Genomic DNA, 24,060 nt, shown 5'->3' with positions numbered 1-24,060 from the left:
GTAGATGCGTAGAAAGGATCGATGCGAAACAAAACAAATGACAGAGTGGGTATACTAGTTATACTATGGCATAGCGCAACCAACGTTATTAAACTTCGTCTAATACACAACGCGTTTCGCGTGGAGATGACTCGGTCTTTACGACGAGGGGGATGATTCGAGGTGACGGCAGAGGTGAAACTCTCGATGGTGCACGCCGAGGCGAGGGAGAACGCCACTTCATAATTCACCGGGCCAGTTCCGTAAACGTCGGGTGTCAGTTACGCCAGGAACTTAGTAATTCGCCCCCCTTCGTTCCGGTCCACCCCCGTGCGTCGCACATCGCGCATCCCCCGGCATTAGTTGCCTTTTCCCTCGCCCCGGTTGGCGCGCCGCGAGATGCTTCAGGTAAATTGTTGGACGAAGTTAGAACAGACGAAGAGCAACCAACTTGAACCACTCGTATTTCATGTCGCCGGTACCGTCGACGTGACATCGCAGCTCGACCTCGCTGTCCACGCGGATCGCGGACGGCAATTTCGGCTGTTGCAGCTGCACGCTCGCCTCGCTGATCCCTGGAACAGAAATCGAATCATGTCTCGTAACGGCGATCAGCTATTAACGAGGCAAACGTTCGTGTACGATGTATTACCATTGTTACATGTGGGCATGCATAGTGGTGGCAGGAGAGCGAGATGAATGTTTGATAGAGTGTCTATAACTACGTTACTGCATGCCTATTGTTGCTGAAAGAAATATCAGAAAATACGTTGTACCGAATTTATTTTTGTTTTTTTAACCGTTTAACTGAACACGGCTTTTGGTATCTTTTCAGCGAACACGTGTACCCAGAAAAAAGTTTGTTTAAAATGAAACAAATTTGCTTGAATTTTGATTCCACTAGACTTTTATTTTATTTAAAAAAAAAACGATTTCTTTACCTAAACCAAAATTTTATTTGATAGAGACTGGAATCTTGAAGAGAATTCATATCTATTTCTTCAAATCTAGCAGATGTTTTATTAGAAGTAAATAAAAATTTAATAGATTCAACATGATTTCAATGTATCTCATTTGTTTATTGCGATAAATGGCCGCGTTGAGCAGCACTACATGCCTCAGTGGTCGAATTGGTGAGACGCCCGCTTAGAGTGTAGGGAGGTCCAGGTTCAAACCCTGGCTGAGGTAATATTTATCGTAATGAATGTCTTTAATTAGAATTTGCCAGCCAAGCGTCGTCAAGCAATTTCCTACTTTTTTCATTTGTTTAACCCAATTAAATCTTTTTTCTGGGTGTGGAGTCTGTCACGTTTGGCGCTATTTTCCTCACCTTAAAGAATTCAAAGGAATCTTAAATAATTTACGAAACATCTGTGTTTTCTTGTTAAAACATACCGCTAAAAATTTCTGTGTTGAATACTTAACACGTTCGTATATTAATTTAACATACGACTGTTGTGGTAAACTCAAGTGTTAAATTATTAAAATAACTGAAAAAAAACTGAAAAATGACACAATGCGCACTTATTTTAAATTTTACACAATAGATATTTTGTGTTCCGTATTATTAGTGATAGAATGTAGCTGTTAAAATTTACAAAAACATTTTTTATTTAAATGTTTTATTTTATTTTATAATATAAAAGCTTGAATTATTACACGTCCGTAACATATAAAACTAACTTGTTTTAATTAATTGTATCGTTCAAAATATGTTGATTTTACTCAAAATTTGTTTTAAATTATCTTGAGGTTTGCATTTAGTTCGTGTTAAAAAATTAATATACTATCAGTGCTATTTAACATATAATATCAATATTATGTTAAATTAACACAAAAATTTGCGTGGGCCGATTGAAACATGTAATATCTGTTTAAACACAGTTTCCAATTGTTGTACATTGACGGTCAGTTTGATAAAAAGTATTTATTGAACATTTCAGTTTATAAATCTTCACTACAATTACTAGGGCATACGCCCGTATGTTACTTTGGCTCGGACGCCGTAGGTCCATGTGTGCGGACGAAGGGTTAATAACCGTGTGGTGTCGATGCTCATTAATGACGAGGCTGCGAGTGGTCATCCGCGTGGCGCGTCGCAAAGATGCGCGTCTCGCGGACTCTGTGCCACCGCATTTTACGACGCACGTGCGTATACGCCGGCACGGCGGAAAGAAGGCAAGAAAAACCGTAAGCTATTAAGTATGTCGCGGATATTAGACACGGCGAATTCACGACGCTAATAACTTGGAGATTATACGCGATATTGCGAGCGGCGCCGCGGCGGGGTGAGTGCGCGCGCAATTACGCACGGTGCGTGCCAAACATATTTTTTTTCTCCACCGGCATTCCGTCCCTTCCCTCCTTCCCGTCTTCACGAGATTCCCTCGCGCTACGCAGATCGGCAAAGAAAATCGGGATCGAAGAGCAACGCCAAATGAAACGGAGAGGAGAGAGACGGACGGGAGACAAACGACCTCCGTCTCCAATTTCTTCACGTTCGACGCCGTCCGTCGTCGAGGGCGCCCGGAGGAAGGGCGCGCCGACACCGGGTACAGCGGCGAATAACCGACCGCGCGGATATCGCGGCGGACCGGCTGGAATTCTAGAATGGGAAAGAAACGCTCGCGCAGGACAATGGGAGGGAAAGCAATTCTCTGCAGAGATAGAAGAAGTCGCAGCGCGAGAAGCGAGAGGGCCGAAGGAGAGGAGGCGAAGGAGAGGACGCTCGGTTCCTGAGAATGTCAGGTCGATTTCTCCCATCGCCGCGCTCTCCCCGTTTTTGTGCCCGGCTCTCGGAGATCAAACCCGCCCGCCGTCGGTCGTCTGAAAACGAAAGCGCGCGCGGGGCGCTCCACTCTCGACGAATTTAATCGAGTCAAATAAAACGTCGACTTAAGAGGGAAGAGCGGAGGACGCGTTCCATTCTGCTCATCCTTCGTTTCCGTGGCTGTTCGCCGCGACGGACACGTCGCGAGCGAGCTCGTCAAAGCCTTCTGGCCCGCGGATGCGAAGGACGCGCCTCCGTGTATTTTCCATGTATTATTCGAATCGGGTAGAACTCGGAGGAAGAGCCGGAGGGTCTCGGCCGGCTCTCTGTCCTTCGCGTCGGAGAGACACTTATCCCTCTTTTTTTTCCCTCAACTTATCTGGACTTTGCGGGCAGGAGTTGTCTGAGGTTTCGGTGTCCGAGGGTGCGGCGAACCCATATCGATTCGGGAAGAACATTTAATCCGTCGATGCCCGCCGTATCTGGCGGCATTGTTTATTACTCACAAAACTAACGCGGAAAACAAAATGTTCGCTGCCGCAGCTAATCATGGTTTGCTAAAGTCGTTTTGCTGCCGTAACTATACATTTTTAAACTGCAGCAAAACGGTTTGCTGTCGCATCTAATGCATGCTCTTTCAAAGTCAATCAGTGCACGAGGGATAAATCGCTGACCAAAATCATGTACACCAATGCCTACAAAAGGCCGAATCAGATTGGGATTGGCGATTGACAATTGTCCTCTAGCCAACGAGAGTCGATTAAATCGCTGGTTGCTTTTCTCTCATTGGCTAGAAGACAATCGCCAATCCCAATCCAATCCGTCGACAATTGCTAGTCTGATTCGGCCTTTATGTCCAGAGTGGACATTACTTTATCTTTTTATCTTATTTTATAATGCCCCAGCAAGGTCTAATGCCCAAAAGATGCCTAGTAATACCCAGTAATGCCGCAAATCTGTACACCACAATGCCCTCAGCGGTTTATCCCTCGTCAGTGCACTATCACTGAAAACAGTTACAAATGAATAGCTATACTTATAACTGTGAATCTGTGAATATTCATCGTTTTCAGTGATAATCCATTGATTGACTTTTAAAGAGTAGATACAGTAGCAAAATATTTAGCTGTCACAACGAAGGTGCGTGGCGCAGAGAAATGTGCACTGCTTAGCAAACAAATGAACGAAAAGATCCGAGTTCAAATTCAGTCATGGACACCGCAGGGTTTCTTGAATGCTACCTCTCAGATACGGAGGAAAGTGACAACCACCGAGAGTATCTTGCCACACACACCCCTTTAGGGGTGTAGGCTCCAGACTGGAGGTTCCCTTCGGCAAGGTTAGCAGACTACCGAAGATGAAGTAAAAACCAAAAATGCTCAGAGTACCAGAACGAGCTGGATAAAAACAGGCTCTCAACACGAGGAAGAAGAAAAATAACGAAGATGATAGTTGTCCGTCCACATATTAGGCTTGTTTTCTATTGCTGTACTGGTGAACTTGATGCATTAAATTAGAGTAAGACAAGTATATTTTTTTATTCTAGCTTACTGCACTAGTTCACTAGTGCAGCAATAGAAAACAAGCCTATTACAAATGAAATTCAGTTGTCACATGCAGTTTTTAGCTACGGCAGCTACTTTCTTTTCGTAAAATTCCGCTGACTTTGATTTATCCTATAAGAGCGGAAAGTAAAAAATCCTATAGAAACAAAAATAAAAATAATGATGTATATTAAGAGCGATGAATCGTAGGAACTTGTATTGAACGTTACTCCGTGATTGCATGGCGAATGAATAATCGGCGATGAATCTTGGGAATCGTTCTTAATGAAGAAAACCAAAGTCAAAGCCCCGATACGTTTCAACTATGCGGCGGGGAAGGAACGCCGGTTAAGCGAGAAGGGTGCATCGTAACTCGTAGGGCAACAGTTACCGCGCGGACGATAAGGCTTCGTTCATTAATTTGATTCATTAGTCCACGCCATGAAATTGATCGGCCGCGCATCGGCGTGGCACCCTCGACGGATGAAAATGAAACGTAATTACGCGCGCCTGGGGGCTCGTTAAAAAAATACGCCAATAGTTGAAAGAAAAACGCGGCGTCGTTAGCGCGCGGGGGAAATTGCGTTCGGACGAACGTCGCAAATTGCGCGCGCGTTACGCGCAACCGGAACGGCTGGGAGTTCTGCGAGCTCCCGCGATAATTTACTCGTTCCCGCGAACGTAACGATTCGCACTTGTACAAAGCGCGCGAGTAATTTATTACCGCGCGGCGGCGGCGGTTGAGAATCGTCGGCCGAGCCGCAACAACAGCTTTTGATCTACGTCTCAATTAGCAGGCATCGATTCGGAAAATAAAATCCGAATTGCAAATCGCGAATCTCCGATTCCTCGCGTTTGTCCGATGGTGCAGAATCGCGTATCTAGAATTGCCTGGTTCCAACAAAACGACGATGTCATATCTTTAAACGTTCTCTTTTACAGTTCACGTGGTATCTCAAGTTATAACATCTGTCCCTTCGATCGATCCCTCCAATTATAACGCTGCGTAAGAGATTTAAAACGTTTCGCAGTCGCGTAGAGGAATTAAATAATTTCCATTAATAGGTAAAAGTAGAATCTCTGCGAGATATCTCATTTTGCGAGTCGACACGAATGTATGTCGGCCATCCGTGAAACGGAGACGACTGCACACTCTCGAGTTTCCCGAGGCGGCATTATTAACACCTCAGTCGGTTCGATCTTTTTGCCTCTATCTACGAGACGAACTCCTGCCGTCGGCACTTTTTTCCCTCCTGCGCCGCATCTCTCTCGCTCCCCTTGCCAGCCGGCTGCAGACTTATTGAGAGACGCATCGAGAGGACGCTTCATCAACGAGCGGTGCACGTGAACGCGATTACTTCGAAAATGAATCCTCCACGCGGACTACGTAATAACTTTCCTCAAGCTGGTAGCGTGTACGTGTCGCGTTCACTGCGCGAATGTATCGCAAACAATTATCTTTTTGCCGTACGCAAACGTCTGGCGTGGTCCTTTACAGGCTCCGTAAATCTAGCGCGCAGGACGCGTATATTCGTACACTCTGCACAAATTGATGAAGCTTAACTGCAACTGTTAACGAAGGGATGATTTAGCGATCGGAGATATCAGTTGAATTTGTCGCTATGTGCGCATTGTTGTAGCGAGCGTCGAGAACGAGATGCATTTTCAGTGTCACCGATACGTGGGAACGAACTTTGAAAACGTCACGTGTTCACGTGACAGTCCCTCTCCGTTTCCGGAGCCTGATCATTGATCGACCTTCCGCTCCGCTCGGACCGTCTGGCTCGAATTGTTGCGCGAAATTAGTGGTGAAAATTTCCGCGAGCGATTCGCAGTCGGACCCCCGGCACTCGGCGAATCCGGGACGAAACGAGAGGCGGAATCGTTTGATTGTTATTTCTTCTTCCTTCCTCTCTCCCTGTTTCTCTTCCTTCCCTGCCGCCACCTACCCTCCGCGACGCGTGCTCGTTGGCGAACAGACGAGCAGTTTGAAGGGCCTGCGTCGAAAATGCGCTCTTCCACCATTGAGTCCATTAAAGAGCATTAATCTCGAGGAGTTATCATCGGGGAAGCGGATTTAAGAGCGCCGACAATCGACGGCGCAGAAGAGCTGCGACAACGAATCGCGACGTTCGGGAGGAGTTGCGTCGGTGCAGTCGCAAAAAACAAGGAGGAAAACGGGGGGAATTCTCCCTACCCTGTGAGAATCCGGGAGAAAAATTGAAGGTTGGAGGGCTCGTTTGCGATGACGAAAGTCTCACTTTACCTGTCGTAGGCCCAGATGAGATTTTACCAGGGCACTCGAGCTATTTTTCCCCGCTCTCATTGTGAAATCATCTCTTTCTGTCCGCTATTCTTCCCCCTTTCTCTCTTTCGACCTCCGCACCCTGTCCTCCCCCCACCCTCACCGGTCCCGGTGGTGCTCGCTCTTCGCTCCGTCTCTTTCCGTTCGTCGCCTCTCACCGCTCCACTCCACATCTAGCGACTCGTGTTTAAATGCACAAACGAAACGACAGATCAAAGGAACCGCCGGCAGGGCACGCACAGCGTGAGAGTGGGTAAAACTAGAGAAAGAGAGGGAGAGGGAGGGGGGGAGGGAGTGGCGAGAGAAACGAAGGGCGAAGGGAGCAGGCAACATATATTATCATCGTACGCGCCGTGTGGCCCTTTCTCTCGTCTCGCCATTCCTTCAGCATCTCCAGCTCACAGTCGAGATTAACTTTCGTGCAAACAGAGCTGTCGCTGTTATCGGAGCGCGCGCACGCGTCGCAGCACGCGTGCATAGACGTCATGGAGGTCTACCGTGGGATATCCTCACCCCGATTTACATGCGCACGCCCTCATCTTGATTCGATTTCGAGATTTCGGACGCGACACGCGCGACTTAATCTCACGGAATATTTGAACGAATCCACGAATCACCGAAAATACGCGACCTCGATAATCGACGATAGGGATAAGTGATGAGCATTCTTAGAAGGGAGTTGTACAGTTTGAGGCATCGTGTGTCTTTGCAGGCTGCGTAGCCGGAATGGCCGGTTTTTCTCTCTTTCTTCACATGCGTGTATAAACGCCCGTTATTTCTCTCCGTCTCTCGCTGTTTGTTACGTGGGCAACCTTGGCTCGAGACAGCCGACCCTGCTATCTTCAACGACCCTTCTGCCCGGCTGCTCGCAGCGTAGATTGGGATTTTAATTGCCCGCGCAGACAAGAATTTTGAAGCGGCACTCGAGGCATCGATTGCATCGCGGAATACATACATTGTAATGTCCCAGGCATCGGTTATGAGTACTGAATATTCAGTGGGACAAACTTGAGGAGAGACTCCTTTTCTTGCAATTGGTGCACCAGATCGAGATCGTATCTTGGCCTTTTTGAAGATACACAAATATACGCGGGAGCGATTTGTCGGTCTAAACGAAACTGACAGTTAAAACGCACCACGCCCGCCATATGGACGGGCTCTAATAAGCCGCGTCGTGGTAAAGGGTGTAGCTTTTTTCTTTTTTCTAAAAGACGATCATCGACGAAACGAGAACACGTCGACAGATGCGTGTCATCCTCCGGGGAGAAGTCGTGCGCGACGCAACGCGGACCACCCAGATGTCCGTGAGATCGGGTCGGTTTAGCATTATAAACACAACAGTGCTGAATAATACGCGTTTCACACGTTGAGCTTTCTGTTGGTGCACGCGTATCCAGATGCAGTTGATTCGTAGCCGGAATAGTCTCGCTTAATACCAAAAAATTCCGTGTTCACAAAAAGGAATCTTTTAAATCGTTAGTTATACCTTGTCGTCCGAACGATAAGCACTCTTGTTTTGTTTCAAGAGAGACGACAAATTGCGCGGTCACTCCTTGAAGAATCGTGACAGCATTGGAGCTTATCAGTTAATGAGTTAATGAAGTACTGAATGGAAGCCATTAGGAGCCAATCAGGCGAGAAAGTATCGTTCGGAAGTTCGGGAGTATAAAAAGAGGTTCTGCGTGAGAGAGCGGAAAAAGAGGAGTAAAAAAACACAGGATGTTGCTCCGCGTTCGGGAACTTGTTGATGAGATTCGCGAAATCGATACGACTCAATCGCGAGTCCTTCGATCCGCAGGACCATATCGAAGTACCAGCTATTTCCCAGGGAAAGCATTCCAGGAAGCGAGTGCTGTTGTAAGATCTCGTCTCGTTATTAAAGTTTTAATATCGGCGCAAAAACGAGCCGGCGTCTGGACGTAAGAACTTCGGGGATAGCCGGTGGAGAGAAGAACGGATGGTACTTTCCCATCTTCGCAATATTATCGATAAACACTAAAAAGTTCAAGAGAACTTTTTGGTCGGGATGGATGATTCAGGTGCTCATTTCGTTGCATCAAAGACACGTGTTGGCCCATAATGTGTCTTTTCTTCAATAAAAAAGAGATTGTTGAAAGGGCGACGCTACATGCAATGTCACTACACTTCTTTTAACAAGACATTTTTCTCATAAACAATTTAGTTTTAATAATATGTTGAACCCGATGTCAAAGTATGTAAGCACAATTACTAAAGCGAGTTTTATTAAATTCCAGCAAATCTATGAAAGCTCAAGTCATTATATATACATATATATATATATACTATATTTAATATGAAATTATTAGAATACTCTAAATGAAATATGAGCCTTCAACCCGATTGTATCAATAAGATTGGTATAATTTCGAATCATTTTAAAACTTTGCCATTATAGTGACAAACATAGAGCAATTGTGAAAATAACAATATATTTATAATATCTGGAGTTTGATACACCACGCCTTACAAGTAACGCTATTTTAACTAGATTATGTTTCAATTTTTTCTGTTATAAATGCCTAAAATTTCTTAGCTTTCTACGTTTTTATTACTCCGCGATTTAAAAATCGCAAAGTAAACATTTTGCATACACAGAAACATATTCTTATAAAACATTATTTTAATACTATATTAATACAATGTGTAGTAGACATTATCGAGAGCGAAGTAAATTTTTTTTTTTTATAAAAGTGACTGACATTAAACTTTGCCAATCGATATTTCATACGCAACGGTCCAATAGGGATGTGAAATACTTTGACGTTTTGTGGTATTTTCTTGATATTGGGCTGCTCTCCGTGCATATATTTTATTATTTATTACCGTACCATTCATTATCGATGCCACTGTACTAATATTCATAATTACGAGTCTCAAGTGGTCGCGCAATTGTTCAAGGACAACGGTGGTACATTCGTTTTATCTCGATTGTCGTTTATCGTTCTTGGTTAATTTAGGTAATATTACATTCCACAAATACTCACGTCTCCGTCCCAACAAAAGAGAGGCTGAGACAAAAGACCGTGGATCCTCGAACAGGACGTAGAGACGGTAGCCCGGTGAAAGGTATTCAAAACGATTTATATCCCGGTCTGCTTTTCTCATTCTCTCGTTTCTCTCTCAAAGGCGTTTACCTTGTAAACGCAACGCCCGGGAGAAAACGGGTCTTCCAAACAGAACGGGACTTGAAAGAAGGCCGCCGAAAAGGATGGGACGTAACGGGTGGCGGGAAAAATGGTCGCGCGCCGTCTTCATTCCCTCTTTGACGAGTTTTCCCTCAAACTTGGCGATAATCCGAAACTTTCCGGCATAATACTTATCACGGACTGCCCACTTTCCGAAGTGGAAGTAATTCGTAGGCCGTCATTGCTAAACAAAAAGCCAAGTTCGAGAGTACGAGAGAAAAGTATTTAAATTACTTGTACATTTTAATGTCATGCAAATGTGTTAACAGTACGTTAAGCTAGATTAAAATGCATCAGATTAAAATGTATTTTAAGAAGAGGATAGAATTCATCGAAACAAATTGATTTTTAACATTACCACACGTCGATTGATTTAAGATCCTAAAAATCGTGAATGATGTAAACTAATGTCACGAACAAACAGAATTTTTATGATGGAGAAAAAGGTGATAATATGAAACCCTTCAATATCTCAAAAACATTTAGCCTCACTTAATACATGACTGCTAAAACTTGTTTATTAGGTTACCTTTGGGTCATAAGAATGCTTGAATCACCAGCTTTGTGATAACGTCGACACATTAAATCTATTACATTATTTCTTCACTCATTAGACCATTGAATTATCAAAAGATTCTTTCAAAATATTGTGAAAACTAAATTGCGTTCTTTTTTTTAAATAATAATTCTACAAGCATTAACTCCAAAGCAAATATTTATCTCCTCGTATGGATTGCGATATATTTTTCAACTTGGAAATTTATTGTGATAAAAAGACTTGAATTTTTCATATCGTTCGCAAAGTATTCAATATTAAAGTACCAATATGATGTCAGGCTAAATTATAAACGCACAGGTCTCGTATGCAAGAGTCATTTAATTTTGAACGTTCGGCGCACATTTAATTACCAGAAAAATCGCCTTTTAATTATGGCGGCATTCGCTACTCGAAAGCCATTAGGGTATTCACTCTCCTATCAAAGGTTTCGGGATGCACATCTTGTTCGTACCTGGAACGGGTGCGCTATTGTAACGTCAATGCCTCTACCTCCTTTAATTCGAAGCCCTGACGACTTCAAAAAGATGCGGAAGCCCGGGCGGATCGTTTTTCCCTTTCACGTGTACCGTAAACCAGTCGATCACATTGTAAACGGAATTCCCTGAGGAGATAAACCCTCTTGAGATCAAATGCGGACGGTAATACTGCGAGTTATTTGTATCTCGTATTTGAGACAAAAATCCTCGGAGTCTTTAAATATCGAGTATCGAGTGCCTAAATTTATAAAATGTGAAGCCCAAACATATAGAGATGGTAACAACTGCCTGTTAATCTCGGAAAGAGAAATCTCCTTCCTTCGCTCGAGCGATACGATAATCCGTTAGAAGAGGCACACAAGTTAGAAATATCCTTCCGTGATTTAGGCTTTACACCCTTGTAGCTGCGGCGTGTAAGAGCGGGCACGAGAAAGATGGGTAGAGAGAGGAGAGACCCTGCGCGTGTTTCCACGAGTGAGCTATTTATTTTGGACGAACAAACAAACCGCGGTTTTCTCTCGACAGCCTCTCATCGAAGGAGACGGAAAGCGACGAGAGGAACATCGCGCACGCTCGCGCCCGAGTCCCGTCTAGCCTCGTTGAATTATTAGTGGATTATGTCGTGCCGAGAAAGCCTCTTTGTCCTTTTTCTTTCGCTAACAGCGGACATTAGCCTCGCCCCGTTTGCGGCGAAAAGGAGGAACGGGATTCAGGGGCAAGTGGGACAGAAAATGAAGCCAGGGGGTGGAAAAAAAGGTGAAAAGCGTGACAAGCTAATTCGTCGCCGAGAAACACTGTCGGCAGACGGCGAGTGTAATACGATATGACGGGGTAGCTAGGTAGGTAGGTAGCTGGAGGTAGGATACAATGAGGCGACGCTGAGTGCGAATGCTGGATATAAAAGAGTTGAGTTATTTTAGCTACTACCGGTCCTGAGGGGAGGCGAGCGTAGCTGGTAACGCGGCTGATCGCGCGGTACAATTCCTTTCTAATTGTACGCTTCGAGGAAAAATTCAATTGTGCGATGCGGACCGAGTTAGAAAATGGAAGAGTGTACGAGGGGGTGGATGCGATGCGGGGAAACGGAGATAAGGAGAGAATTTATGCGATAGATAGAGAATATCTGTGCGCTGGAAGTTGGCGGTGAGAGACGGAAAGCTTATGTCTGCGCGAGAGTAAGAAGAAGATAGCAAATCCCATGCGTTGAAAGAGAGGGAAGGGGGCAAGCGGCAGAGAGAAGGAGAGAAGGGAAGGCAGAGTAGGTATATACGTACGTACGTGGCGGAAGGAGAACCGAGCAGAGGGTGAGAGAATGAGAAGGATGCAGGGTAGCTGCGTTCGGGGGTCGGTCGTTGCTATGGGGATAGGCGGTGAGGGGTATGGTGGGACTAGAGAGGAAAGGGTCGGTCGATGCAAACGCACCATAAAGTTTTATGGCTCTCCAGAACTGTACCTATCCAGCGTGCGCCCTCGTCTGTCGAGTTTGAGCCGACGGTCCTCTCTACGGCATAGGAGAAGCACTCGTTCTCTACGACCAGCCCCGACAATATTCTTCTCTTTTATCCGTTTAATAAGCGACTAGATCGGTAATGGTTCATTTTCTAGCCGGAACGCGCGCGGTAGGCATCGGTCGATCGATCGTTGAGCGCCGGCGGCAATGCGAAAAATCAAACGAGTCAAGTTCTTTGACAAGTTTCCCCAATTACATGCAGGAATAAAAAAAATCGACGAATCTCCAGTCGTACTATTTGAGGACTTTTATATAAGTGCACTTTCTTCTTATATCTCATACCTAGTGGAATCCTAAAAGAATCGTGGAATGATTCAATGCTTTGAAGAATTGATGTCAAAACGAGGACATGAAGATACTCTTCCGAATATTTATTTCCCGTTTCTTCTTTTAAGTAGATGTATAAAAATAACATAGAATAATAGAAGAGTAGTAAAAACTAGTAAAAAAATATATCAAACCAAATCAGAAATAGCTAGGAGATAACTAAATCGCTCATTAAGACAATTCGCCCGCACTGTTACTGCTTCGTACAATTACAAGATTGCATAGAAGGTGTAACGATAATGAATATCGAAGCGAGTGCAAAGCAATTATCTAAAAAAGACTTTTGATCCCATCTCGAATAGTAGGCGCGAAAGGAAATATAGGAGAACGGAATAACAATTAGGGAAGAGGTAATCACTGCGAGAGAGAGATAATCACCGGCAATTACTCGCGCGAGGCGATTTTCTCACGCGAAAAAGAAAATACAGGAAAGTCTGAATAATCTCGTTAACTGAGAAAATCCAGTTTTCGTATAGCTACAGCAGAAACGGAATGTGGTATTAATCTCGCTAATGAAGAAAGAGATTAAAGCAGCGCCGCTTCTTACGAATTAATTCCAGGGAAGAATTTACCTTTTTTTTCTCTCCTTCCTTAGTTCACGTGTATGAGTAATTACCACGTCTCAGATTTCAGAAGTGGACGCATGTAACGTAGGGCGCGAGAGAGAATGTGATTGTGAGTATCGTACGTTTTGTCAGGCTCGCGCGTATCATGTTTCCGAACGAGATTTCGTCTTCGTGCTATAACTCGCCTCGCTTTTCCCGCGGTCACCCGCGTAAGATTGTACACGCGTACGCGTTTGCAAATGCTCGAAATGCCGGCGAGGGCTCGCGGAAATATGTATCTATCTTTGACTTGCGCGCCGGCTGGATAAATCGACCGAGGGGCCCTTGTCCGTTCGCATATTCCACGTAGCTGTCTCTCCGGAAAGCAGCGCGATACGGTATCGCTCATAATAGTGGTGAAAAAGGGAGATTACGAGGAAAATAACGAGCGGCGACACGCGATATTCCTTCAGCATGATCTAATTCCTGATTCGAGCGACGAGCGGGCAACGCGACACAAGGAACACGCATTCTGAATTATCTAATTCGTCGGTAGATGAATGGAAGCGGCGTGACAACCCGTCGGGAAGGATCCGGGTGTATTACGAACGTGTCCCGAGTGTTAATCCTTAAAAAACGCCACCCCTCAACGCCACTATACGTGGAATACAAAAACCAAGGCGGAGGCAAACTTCAGCGCAAGCGGGAGAACATGATAATTATTTTCGAACCTGCCTCTCGGCCAATGTAGGGCGAATCCGTCTGTATTCGGGAGTCAAGGGTTGTCTCCCTGTGGGTGGATAATACTCGAACTTTATTAGAGGATACGCGCGCGAGACAACCATCCACGGCGCGGTGGCGAAGTGCCTTGTTGCCCTTTCGCTGCGTGCTTGAAAACCAGCCCCGATATGCATTTCTGATTAATTAGGATAAAGTGTGATAGATGACGAGACAGCCTGTAGACGATGTCTACAGTAGCAGTACAATGGCACAATAAAGTTTTGCCGAACAATTCTGAAACGAAAAGGGAACAAGGAGAGTGTTATTTAAGGACAGGAATTTAATTACTGTTACCACGGATTCACAGAGAGTTGTTGAAAACAAGATGTATTATTGTTACAGAAATGTATGTTTCTGTGTCGAAAATTCAAATACATTGAATTTTTTTAATAAGCACGGCGAAAAATGCTGAATTAAAAACAAATAAAGTTTATGTTAATATATCATTACATGCTTGAATTAAACGTTAACGTCGCGAGCTGTCACACGTAAATAATTCACACAATTGTAGTGGATTTTAATTTTAAGCATCGAATTAAATATCCAGATTGTTAAGACAACTATCTGATGTTTTTCATTCATTGATAGAGGGAAGTCCCATATTATAAGATAGGATCCTAATATATAATAGCGGGGTTTCTGTTAAATCATCAATCGATTCCTCCATGAATTTATTACCCTTAGAGCGAAATCTGTTTAGTGGAAAATTCATCGTTAGATTGCGTAATCGTTGCAAAAAAGATTTGTGATTGAATTTGAATGTAGAAAACCTGCTATCACATATTAAAAACCTATTTCATATTAGAGGACTTTCCTCTATACTGATGTTGTTTCAACGATTTCATTTTAGTTACGCTGATCTTGTTGATATAGCATAATTTTTTTCCCGTGAAAAATTAAATTTCAAGATTTCCGCACACAGATTACTTTGTAACCTCACGGATATGAAGCACGGCATTTTGTAAAATTTTTTTCATTGCCCCGAGCAGAAACCAAATTTTGTACATCAAATTTAATATACGTGTATATATATATATTCACGGAAGTATTCTCGAAGCTTTTAACGAGGCAGCACATCAAGGCGAGCGCTTAACATCGTTTGAAATCTGCAGGAAAGATTTGCTCAGTGCGCGGAAATCACTGTAACTCAGAAACGGGCAATTTAGAGTAGGATGAAGGGAATGCCGGATGAAGAGATCGCAGAAGCGATTCGCGAAAAAGAGATATAGGGACGAAAGGGTACAAACGTGCTCATGTAAAAATATATGGAGATTCCTTGTTTCTTTTTTGTTAACTAATTAGTTAATTAGTTACAATAGAGATTCATTTATTATCATTTACCAATGCTAACGTAAATATATATAGACATCTTGTACTCTCTCTCGAGAGAGTAATTCTTGAGACTGTCAATGCTTTTCAATATTTTTCGTGACGACACAGATCGGAAAATAGTCGCTTGCAATCGTTAAATGAAATCCCCGCACACCGAGCTGTATTGCAATTACGCAGAGGATCTCTCGTGGGATATACGAGTGAAAAACGGAGAAAAACAGGACAAAAGAATAAGGCCAGAGAGAAGTTCCAAGTAACGTTCGTGCTGGTATCGCCCGCGTTCGTCCTCTCGTGCCCGAAAGGCAGCTCGGGAAGCAGATAAAATTGCTGAAAATAGTGTCGCCTATCTGCGAATACAGCAGATACATGCCTGCACCCACGGATGAGCGGAGACAGTGCGACTCGGAAGATAAATCATTGTTCCCTTTGACACGACTTGCTGCGGCCTGTATAAGCGAGAGATAAAAACATGAAGGTTTCGCGCGTACAGAATAGCTTGGATATATGCGTAGACTGCATATAGAATATCAAAGCTGTCTTTCGAGATACATAAATTTTCATGGATATATTTTTATCATTTTCGAATAATTGTTTTCTATCAAAAGTGTCAATATTCTATAGAGCCATTGCTTACCTTATTAACATATAATTAATTATACAGCTTCGAAATTTATTTCAGTTCATCTTTATTACCGAGAAAATGGAAAAATAAATAGGGAATTCTATGTCCATATTATTTATATTTCATTATCATGTTATATATACATACTTATCGCCCCACTTACGTGGCCCTTTCTCACGCGATTTATATTTTATAAATGTATTTATAAATATATCGGAAAAGGAAATGTATCTTTAAAAATCATCCAAAAAGGGACACGTTGATAATAAAATTGACGTAACAGTATTAAGTATATCAAGTGATGAGGATAGTAACTTTGAACCAATTAAAAAGAAGGGGTTAACTGCTTGAGAATATTGACAGCTACAACGAATTTTCAATTAATTTTCCTAGAGTTTTATTATAATCATTTCGTGCAAATATGTAAAAGATTTTTTCGTACCAGCAGACTCCATTTACGTGATTTTTCGTGTAAATTGAAAAACGTGCGCGCGCGCGCGTGTGTATTCAAGTTCAGGATTATAATTTAAGATGAAAAGTGCACAAACACCCTTAAATTATAATCCTGAATTATTTCATGTTGTGTATTATTTCGTGAATTATCCGAGCGTGTCGATTCACTTACGTTTTCGTTCAGTCAAACCGCAATTTATTTGTTCCCGCTGGCGTTCGTTATTAACGCCGAAAGAAAACAAAAAAATGAAGGAGAAAAAAACAGCCGTGGTTTACCGCTGTGCTTCTAGCGCAATTTCAGAGATGAAAGGTGATTTGGCCTCTGTAGCCCATCTCGCTATAACTTCAGCCGGCTTACACGCACCGGAGCTGGCGAAGCGGGAAACAGAAGCGGACGAGAAGAATACCGAAAGGAGCAAGAAGCGCGACTTTGTGGTCTTGATAATATTGGCGGCCACGCTCCACTCGATGGACGATCTACGGCCGTACAGCCGATTCAAGTTTCATCGAACTCGCCGATGAAGGAACTCCGTTCCTCTTCTTCGTACACGCAACAGGATACAGGATAGATGACAGGTCTGACCGTCGAACAAAAAGCAAAGTCGGCGCGATCATCCAGCCCTTTCGTTCTTCGTCATCATTATGCGCGCGAGCACGTGAAATTGCGCCGAATGGACCGCGAGCGGTTTAATGAACGCTGGCACAATGCTTTCTTTTATTCGTGGGTGACGATATGAATCGTGGTACTGCGACCGCACGAGAGTTGTTATCCACGTCATGGCACAAACTGCTAAACGGAGAAATGTCTTCCAGAATTATATACCCGAGTTGAAATTTTGGCTCTATGTTGAACCTTTAATTCTATTATATAGTAGGACCTAAGACAGTGAAAGAGGTCAAACTGCAAGTAGAAAATTTACTCCTACTTAAAAACTGATAGCGTCGGAAATTTCCACTTTTGCCACTTTAGCATTAAAGTAGGTCCTTTTAAGTAGGAGCTAAAGTCAATTTTTAGAATTAAAGATTCAAAGGAGTAAAAAATATAATATCATGAAAGTAGATTATTGCTGGTCTATGCAGGTGTATAGATCAGCTAAGTAGGTGTAAATATTCGGCCGTTGTTCAAGTCATATCTTAATCTCTCTTCGTAAAGTGCATTTACTCACGAAAAGAAATAAATTAAAAAATACAAGAAGAAGGGAAGAAGACACTCCATCTTTAAGGAATGTATAAAAAAATATACTCGAGATTAACAGCGGTGCTGTACACGCCCATAAATTTTATACCGCGATGAAGCGTTGTTACTTTACGTCCGTCGGATATTAACGAGTGGACCAAGCAGATGAGTCGGCGAGCAAATGGACGACTTCTTCTTCGACAGCGCGGTCGTTTTATTCTCCGCCGAACGGTTGCATCTCGCGGTCCGCGTATTAACCGCGCTGGCATAGATGTCGATAAGGAATGCCCGGCATCGCCAAACGAGCAGCATCGTAAATGCATCGTTCTCGTTTGCAAACCGTCAAGGGTCCGTCGGACAAGCAAGTGAAGAAGTAGGCGGAAGTGCATAAATGCCGGCCGTGACAGATCATCGTGCATATGCAACCTGAGATCTACGACCTTCGCGGTGCGTGCATCCATCAGCGTTCGACGTCATCTACCGACGAACGTGCGGGAGAAATTAATGGGCCCGTAGATACTTTGCCCATCTGAGGAACTCCAGTTACTTGACTCGCATCGTTTATTACAGATTCGTGTGTTGTTTAAAAAATTAGGCGCATTGCACCGCAGGCATCGCATCTCTTTGAAGAGAACGTTCCAACATGATTTGCGATACAACATCCTTAGCTCGCGTTTCTAAGTGCGAGCAGAGATTTTGATAGAATCCGATAATCGCTTTATCGAACGTATGACAATCGAATATAACGCATAATGGTGCGCTATTAAGATTTTCTAAAGCGTCGCAGCCAGAAATGCACAGTTTGCACATTTCTCCGCGGAGTTGCCATTTTTCTTTTTCCACCCGCGCACAGTTTCTCGCGACGGGAAATTAAAACATCGCCACGAAGCGACGTGGCGGCGCGTGAACCCACCGAAGGGTAGCTCGTTATGTTCTCGCGCGGTAGAACGCCGTATAGTATAAAAAATACATTCCCGGACTTGCGCGAAATAACCAATTCCATGCTTGACGTTGCCTCTCGCCGCATTTTTTATCGCAGCTTTTCCAGTTTGTCGACTATCTAAAAAAAAAATGGGGGGGAAAAGGAGAGAAAAAAGGGAGAAAATTGCGCCTCGGTTTGGCTGGGAACCGTGCGTTTTCTGTATCGTTTACATCGAAAACCGCCGCCGCAGGCGGCAAAATAGAACGAGGGAAGTTTTAACAGGCGGTGTACCTTTTTCCAAGCGCATCGTTCACATTGCATGCAATGCACATTGAAAAGGCCGTTTGGTGCGATCGGCAATCGTCCTTGGCCGCTTTCGCGACGAGGCTCGAAATGATTCCGGGTCAAAATGATCAGTGATTGGCCAAATCGAATTCGTCGTTTTGATTAGTTCCTTCTCCAGTACCGTAACAACTCTGTCAGCTGTAGAGGGTCTGTAGTTGTATACAGATATATAAAGGTGAAGGAATTTTCAAGTATCTTTATAACGATACGATACTGCGGGAGAGACAAATCAGAGCGAAGAATTCGATTTGGCCAATCATGGCGCACGGATTACTTTGACCCGAATCATCTTGACCCTCGTCTCAAAAGCAGCCCTTGTCAAGGGAATACTAGAGTGTCGGCTAAACTTCAAAAATATTGATAATTTAATCTCTTATATTATCATGCAGCCCAGGACGTAAACACGTGTTGGAGATACATGTATCCATGCACAATAGAAAAGAGACGAGAACAGAGATATCCTTGTCTAATATATTACAGCGTCATCCATTGCAAGATCTAGCAACTAGTGCTGCATATAATTACTACTCTTTTTATTATTCTGCACGAGGCGGGAAACCGCTGAGGGTATTAGTTTGGGCATTAGGCCTTGCTGAGGCGTGTGTTAACTTTGCACCCCAACATAAATTCTTTCATTTAGAAAGTGAGGCACTTTCGTTCTGTACATATAAGTCATACAAGCTGTAGTCTACTTGGTGCTTTTGTCCTTTTAATAACGAAAAAGACGCTTTGAAACATTTGCAGCATCGAGTGGGCCGCAGCCATAATTTATATATTACACAAATGCTTCAATGAACTGACAGGTGCAAAAAGGTATAACAAGAGTATAATTTTGTAATGTTTTTGATTTTAGTCTCAAATTGGGTATCCCACCCTTTATTTCTATGTGTACTTTAAACGTGTAAAAGGATTTTCAATTCTGTGGAGGCATTCGAAAAAAAGATTGAACGTATAATGTCGGTAATTGTCATCAGTCCAGGATTCTCTAAACGTATAGATACACATTAGAAAATATTTATTATAAACGGGAGATACGTCTCGGATCTTCGGCGAGCGATCCCGTTGTTTACCTCCGCGAATTTCGCCAAGCGCAGCTTCGCGCGCGCTTTGTGCGACAGCGGACTTTTTTCCGCACAGTCGCGCAACTAATTAGCAAAAGCGCGCAAGTTAATTAGCGACGAGTAAAATTGATGACGAGTCGAGCCTTCCGCATTCAACAGCCGGATCCTCATGCCGAGAAACCCCGTGCCTTTTTTCTCGTATCTCTCATCTTCCTCTTTCCGCAGTCTTCTTTCTTGGTCCCGCTTTTTATCGGTTTTTTTTGCGCGTACCGTACATCTCTCCGCTCTGCTATCATAGTTGCATTCACGCATATGCCATTTAATATGCCGCGATCTGTACACTTGCAGTCGATTATTTATCTCGAAGATGATAACCTACTGATGGACAAGTACATACGCTGGTTGACGGCAAAACGTTTGCGTTAAACATCGCTGTTACGTGCGCTTTATGCTTTATAATCTTATACATTTTTTAATATATCATGAAATTATTACAACGTAACTTTTATTGAAAATTTTGTTTGTAGAATTCTACCTTTAATTGGCATATAAAAAATTACTATTTTTGTAGAAGAATTTCGGGATGCAAAGTAATTTTCAATTTCAAGAATTATTTGACGCCAGTACATGACTAACAATAATTAAGCTTACAATCGACCATAACTGGCAACGTGTTTTTAACACAGAAAATTTATTGCGAAAAATATTACCTCAGCCAGGGTTTGAACCTAATTTTCAATTCTTTTATTACATTTGTAATAATCCCGACACGTGATTGATAACACAATTTTCTGATAAGCAAGTTGTCAAGTAACGCGCATCTACGTGGGATATTTCAAGGAAACGTTGGAAGTTTTCGTGCGCAGAGAAGGAAATAATTTAACCGCGTTCATTCGTTACACGAATCGGAGCTTCTGTCAAAAATGTTAGAACTCGTGCAAATTCATCGGGTTAATATTGTACAACTAGCCGTGGCAATTATCGTTGGTGCGTCTAGAATTTCTAGGAGGGGGCCCCTTTCCACGGGCACCGCGCTTAATGGAACAGACTGCGCGTCCTTATTTTGCGAAATATAATACTGGCAGATTCCGCTCAGACTCGGCAGCAAACATAGAAAATATGTAAGCACCGAAGAAGTAAGAAGCTTAAATGCACTGCAGAATAGCGCGCAAACTCAATTTGCCATAATGAAGTGGAATCGTATTTTTTATATGGGGCCCGTAAGTTGTTAAGGTGCCCAAGTGCATCGCGCCAGCAATTCCCTTGATGGATTCATGCAATCTCATCGCTTCGGGGTGGAACTAATCCTGACGAACAAAAACGCGGGCGGAGGAAGCGCGGGTAGCTGTGCAGTCCTCACGCGCAAGAAAAGTCTCCGCGATATTTCTCACTCGATTCTCTCGCGCGCCGTATTCGTTTATTCTCCCTGTATGAAGAAATGGCAAAGTGAATCCACAGCTGTAAATGTATTAAAAAGAGATCGCAAGCTCAAACAGTCGCGGCGAAAAACCGGTGGCTATTAATTTTGATTTATGTATATTGCGCTATAATTTGTTTCCTGATACGCGAGTCCCGGCTTATACACGAGGAAAGAATAGCGCTGCGCTGCGGGTGGAGAATGGCGCGTCGCTTTGTCGATGCAATTCTCGCGCTTCCATTTACGCTGCGACTAATCAGACCCGGCGCACCTGTTAGCGATTATGTTCTGTTGCGCGTTCCTTTCGCGTTGGAGAGAGACGCGGCGGGAAAAAATGGACATTACGGAAAGGCATGATTTACGGCGTTAACGCGTTTTCTAGTGCCTCTTTTTGAGGTCGCCACGGAGTGCAGCGCGGTAGCCGCCCCGTATACGGGCGTCAAGTGTTGCACTCGCTGCAATTCAGCGGCGCATGTACAATTCAGCCTACACAATGCGATGATAAAAGGGGTGGTGGGAGTGAGAGAGGGGGAGGAAGAAGATGCGAGACAGGTAGAACGAATGGTGCAGAAGAAGAGGCAGTGAAAACGAATAAGAAGACCAAGTAGGCTGGCGATCGTCATACATGCGGTGGTTCAAAAATGCAGACGCATCTTTGCGCGCATGAGCAACGATTAGTTTTCTATCGTCCTTCCTCGCGCCTTCTCTTCTCTTTTCCCTTTCGCTCTTTCGTACTCCAGGGGTATCGTCGACGTCAATGTCAAATACGACGGCGACGACGACGACGACGGCGACGAACAGCCCGCACACAGAGGCGAGACAATGAAAATGCAAGCAAACCCTCCCTGAATTGACTTCTCCGGCCGCACGAAAGAGATCGGAGAACAGGCGGACGTGGTGAAAAGGAGAGAAGAAGAGAGCCACGGTTGGATCTCGAGTCGAGAACGCGCGGATTTGTTCCTTTAAAGGGGATATTATAGCCGGCCAGGTATCTTCATTTTCATGAAATAGGTGCGTGCGCTCGAGCTCGAGAGAAATTCTTCCGACTGGCTAAAAAAAAGGGTAACTCGGAAAATACACGCAGTTTAATAGCGAGGTTCTAGCAATGTGGTGAATAAAAGAAGATACGTACGTTTCGTGGCACTATGTGAGATTGCAGAGAATGGAAAAAGAATTTGAGTAAAACGACTGATATGCATTGGAGATTGTTAACATTACGACATACTGTTATATCTGAAAATTAATTACGGTGTCTTTGCGGGAGAGAAAAGTAGGTTTTTAAATCTTGTAATATTATAATTTGAGTAGGCTCGCGTGCTGTAGTCTCCTGCACGACAAATTTCACGACATACTCGCAAAGTACTGCCTTCCTGCGCCGACGCAGCCGGGGAAGAGGGTGCACGCACTCCGCTCAACTAAGTACAAGCAATGAAAAATAGCCATTGTTGTGAGGCACAATACGTGGAGGCCTAATTGTCGTTTGGCCCCGCGTATTATGCGGGAAGACTGCGCGCAATGCAATAATGCAGGTATCCTTACGCAGAGTCGTGTACATAAAAAAATCTTACACACAAGCGCGTTTATAGGGAGCATAAAATGCTGCGCAATCTGCAAGTTGGATAATACGTCTAGAAATTACGTGGCAGAGACCTCTCATTACTAGCGAACGACTAATGATGCCCGCCAAGTACGATATAAGATATGTGAAGAACACGGTTCTTTTTGCAAAATATGTCACATAAATAAATATATAGAATTATACAGTTACACGGGAAAAAAATGCTGTTGATTAAATAAAATGAATGAAACGTTAACGCCACGGGCTGCCACAAACATAAATAATTCACTCAATTGTAGTCGCTATGGATTTTAATTTTAAGCATTGAACTAAATATCCAGATTATTAAGACAACAATCTGATGTTTATTAATACTGATGTTGTTTCAACGATTTTATTTTAATTACACTGATCTTGTTGATACATACAAAAAGATGAATGGAAAGATTATAAAGCGTTAAAAATCTCTGAAGAAAAACAACGGTGAAATCCTCGATTTTGAGAAACGTTGAGCCCTCGCGAAATTATTTAAATAAGAAAAAGCGGCTCTCTCACCAGAGCTTGCGAAACGTAATGTGATAGAAAACGATATAAATCGCGCGATTCGACAGGTCTAACAGTCATTACATTAGGACGACGATCGAGACGAATGGCGAACGTGGAAAATCGATGGTTAAATCGAAAACGCGGTAGCTTCGCCCTTACCGCGATCGTATTCCTAGCACGCAACCGTTAATCACGAGCTCTTGCCACTTATTCGTATCGGAAGAAGGCGAAGACGAGATTTTTCTGCTTGACTGCACGCACTTCGGATCTTATCATCGCGTACGCTGGCACTTCGTATTGCGTTAATAGCCACGTAATGCGCCTCTTCAAGAGTTTTCTTCGTCGTATTAACGTCTGCGCCGCCGCAGGCTGATGGAGGCCAATTAGCCGCTCGCGGAATGATGAATGGCCGAGCGCTTTATCACTTTATGCGCGGCAGTGGCCCTGCTTCGCAACAAGAGACGATAAAGGGACATCTACATTAATATTACATCACCAATATTAGGAGAAATGAACGGTCTTGTGTAGAAAATACATTAAGACCCACAATTAACTAAGTGTACAACCATCGAAAGCCTAGCCAACGATAAGATTTAGTATCACGGGATGACTTAATTTCATTCACA

At 43.6% G+C, this 24,060-nt stretch overlaps 1 protein-coding gene across 3 annotated transcripts in view; it reads right to left on the bottom strand.

Annotated features, from left to right (window-relative positions):
* The window catches only part of LOC105562719 (tyrosine-protein kinase-like otk), an 87,808-nt gene that overhangs the window by 6,947 nt on the left and 56,801 nt on the right, over positions 1–24,060 (bottom strand). For all 3 annotated transcript variants that reach the window (XM_012013769.1, XM_012013768.1, XM_012013767.1), the window contains one exon: positions 431–554. In XM_012013769.1, coding sequence (XP_011869159.1) covers positions 431–554 — 124 coding nt within the window. The remainder of the gene's footprint in view (positions 1–430; positions 555–24,060) is intronic.

The sequence above is a fragment of the Vollenhovia emeryi genome, unplaced genomic scaffold (assembly GCF_000949405.1).
Source record: "Vollenhovia emeryi isolate VEMERY1.0 unplaced genomic scaffold, V.emery_V1.0 DF939184.1, whole genome shotgun sequence".
Taxonomy (NCBI): domain Eukaryota; kingdom Metazoa; phylum Arthropoda; class Insecta; order Hymenoptera; family Formicidae; genus Vollenhovia; species Vollenhovia emeryi.
This window is presented reverse-complemented; position numbering and strand designations above follow the sequence as displayed.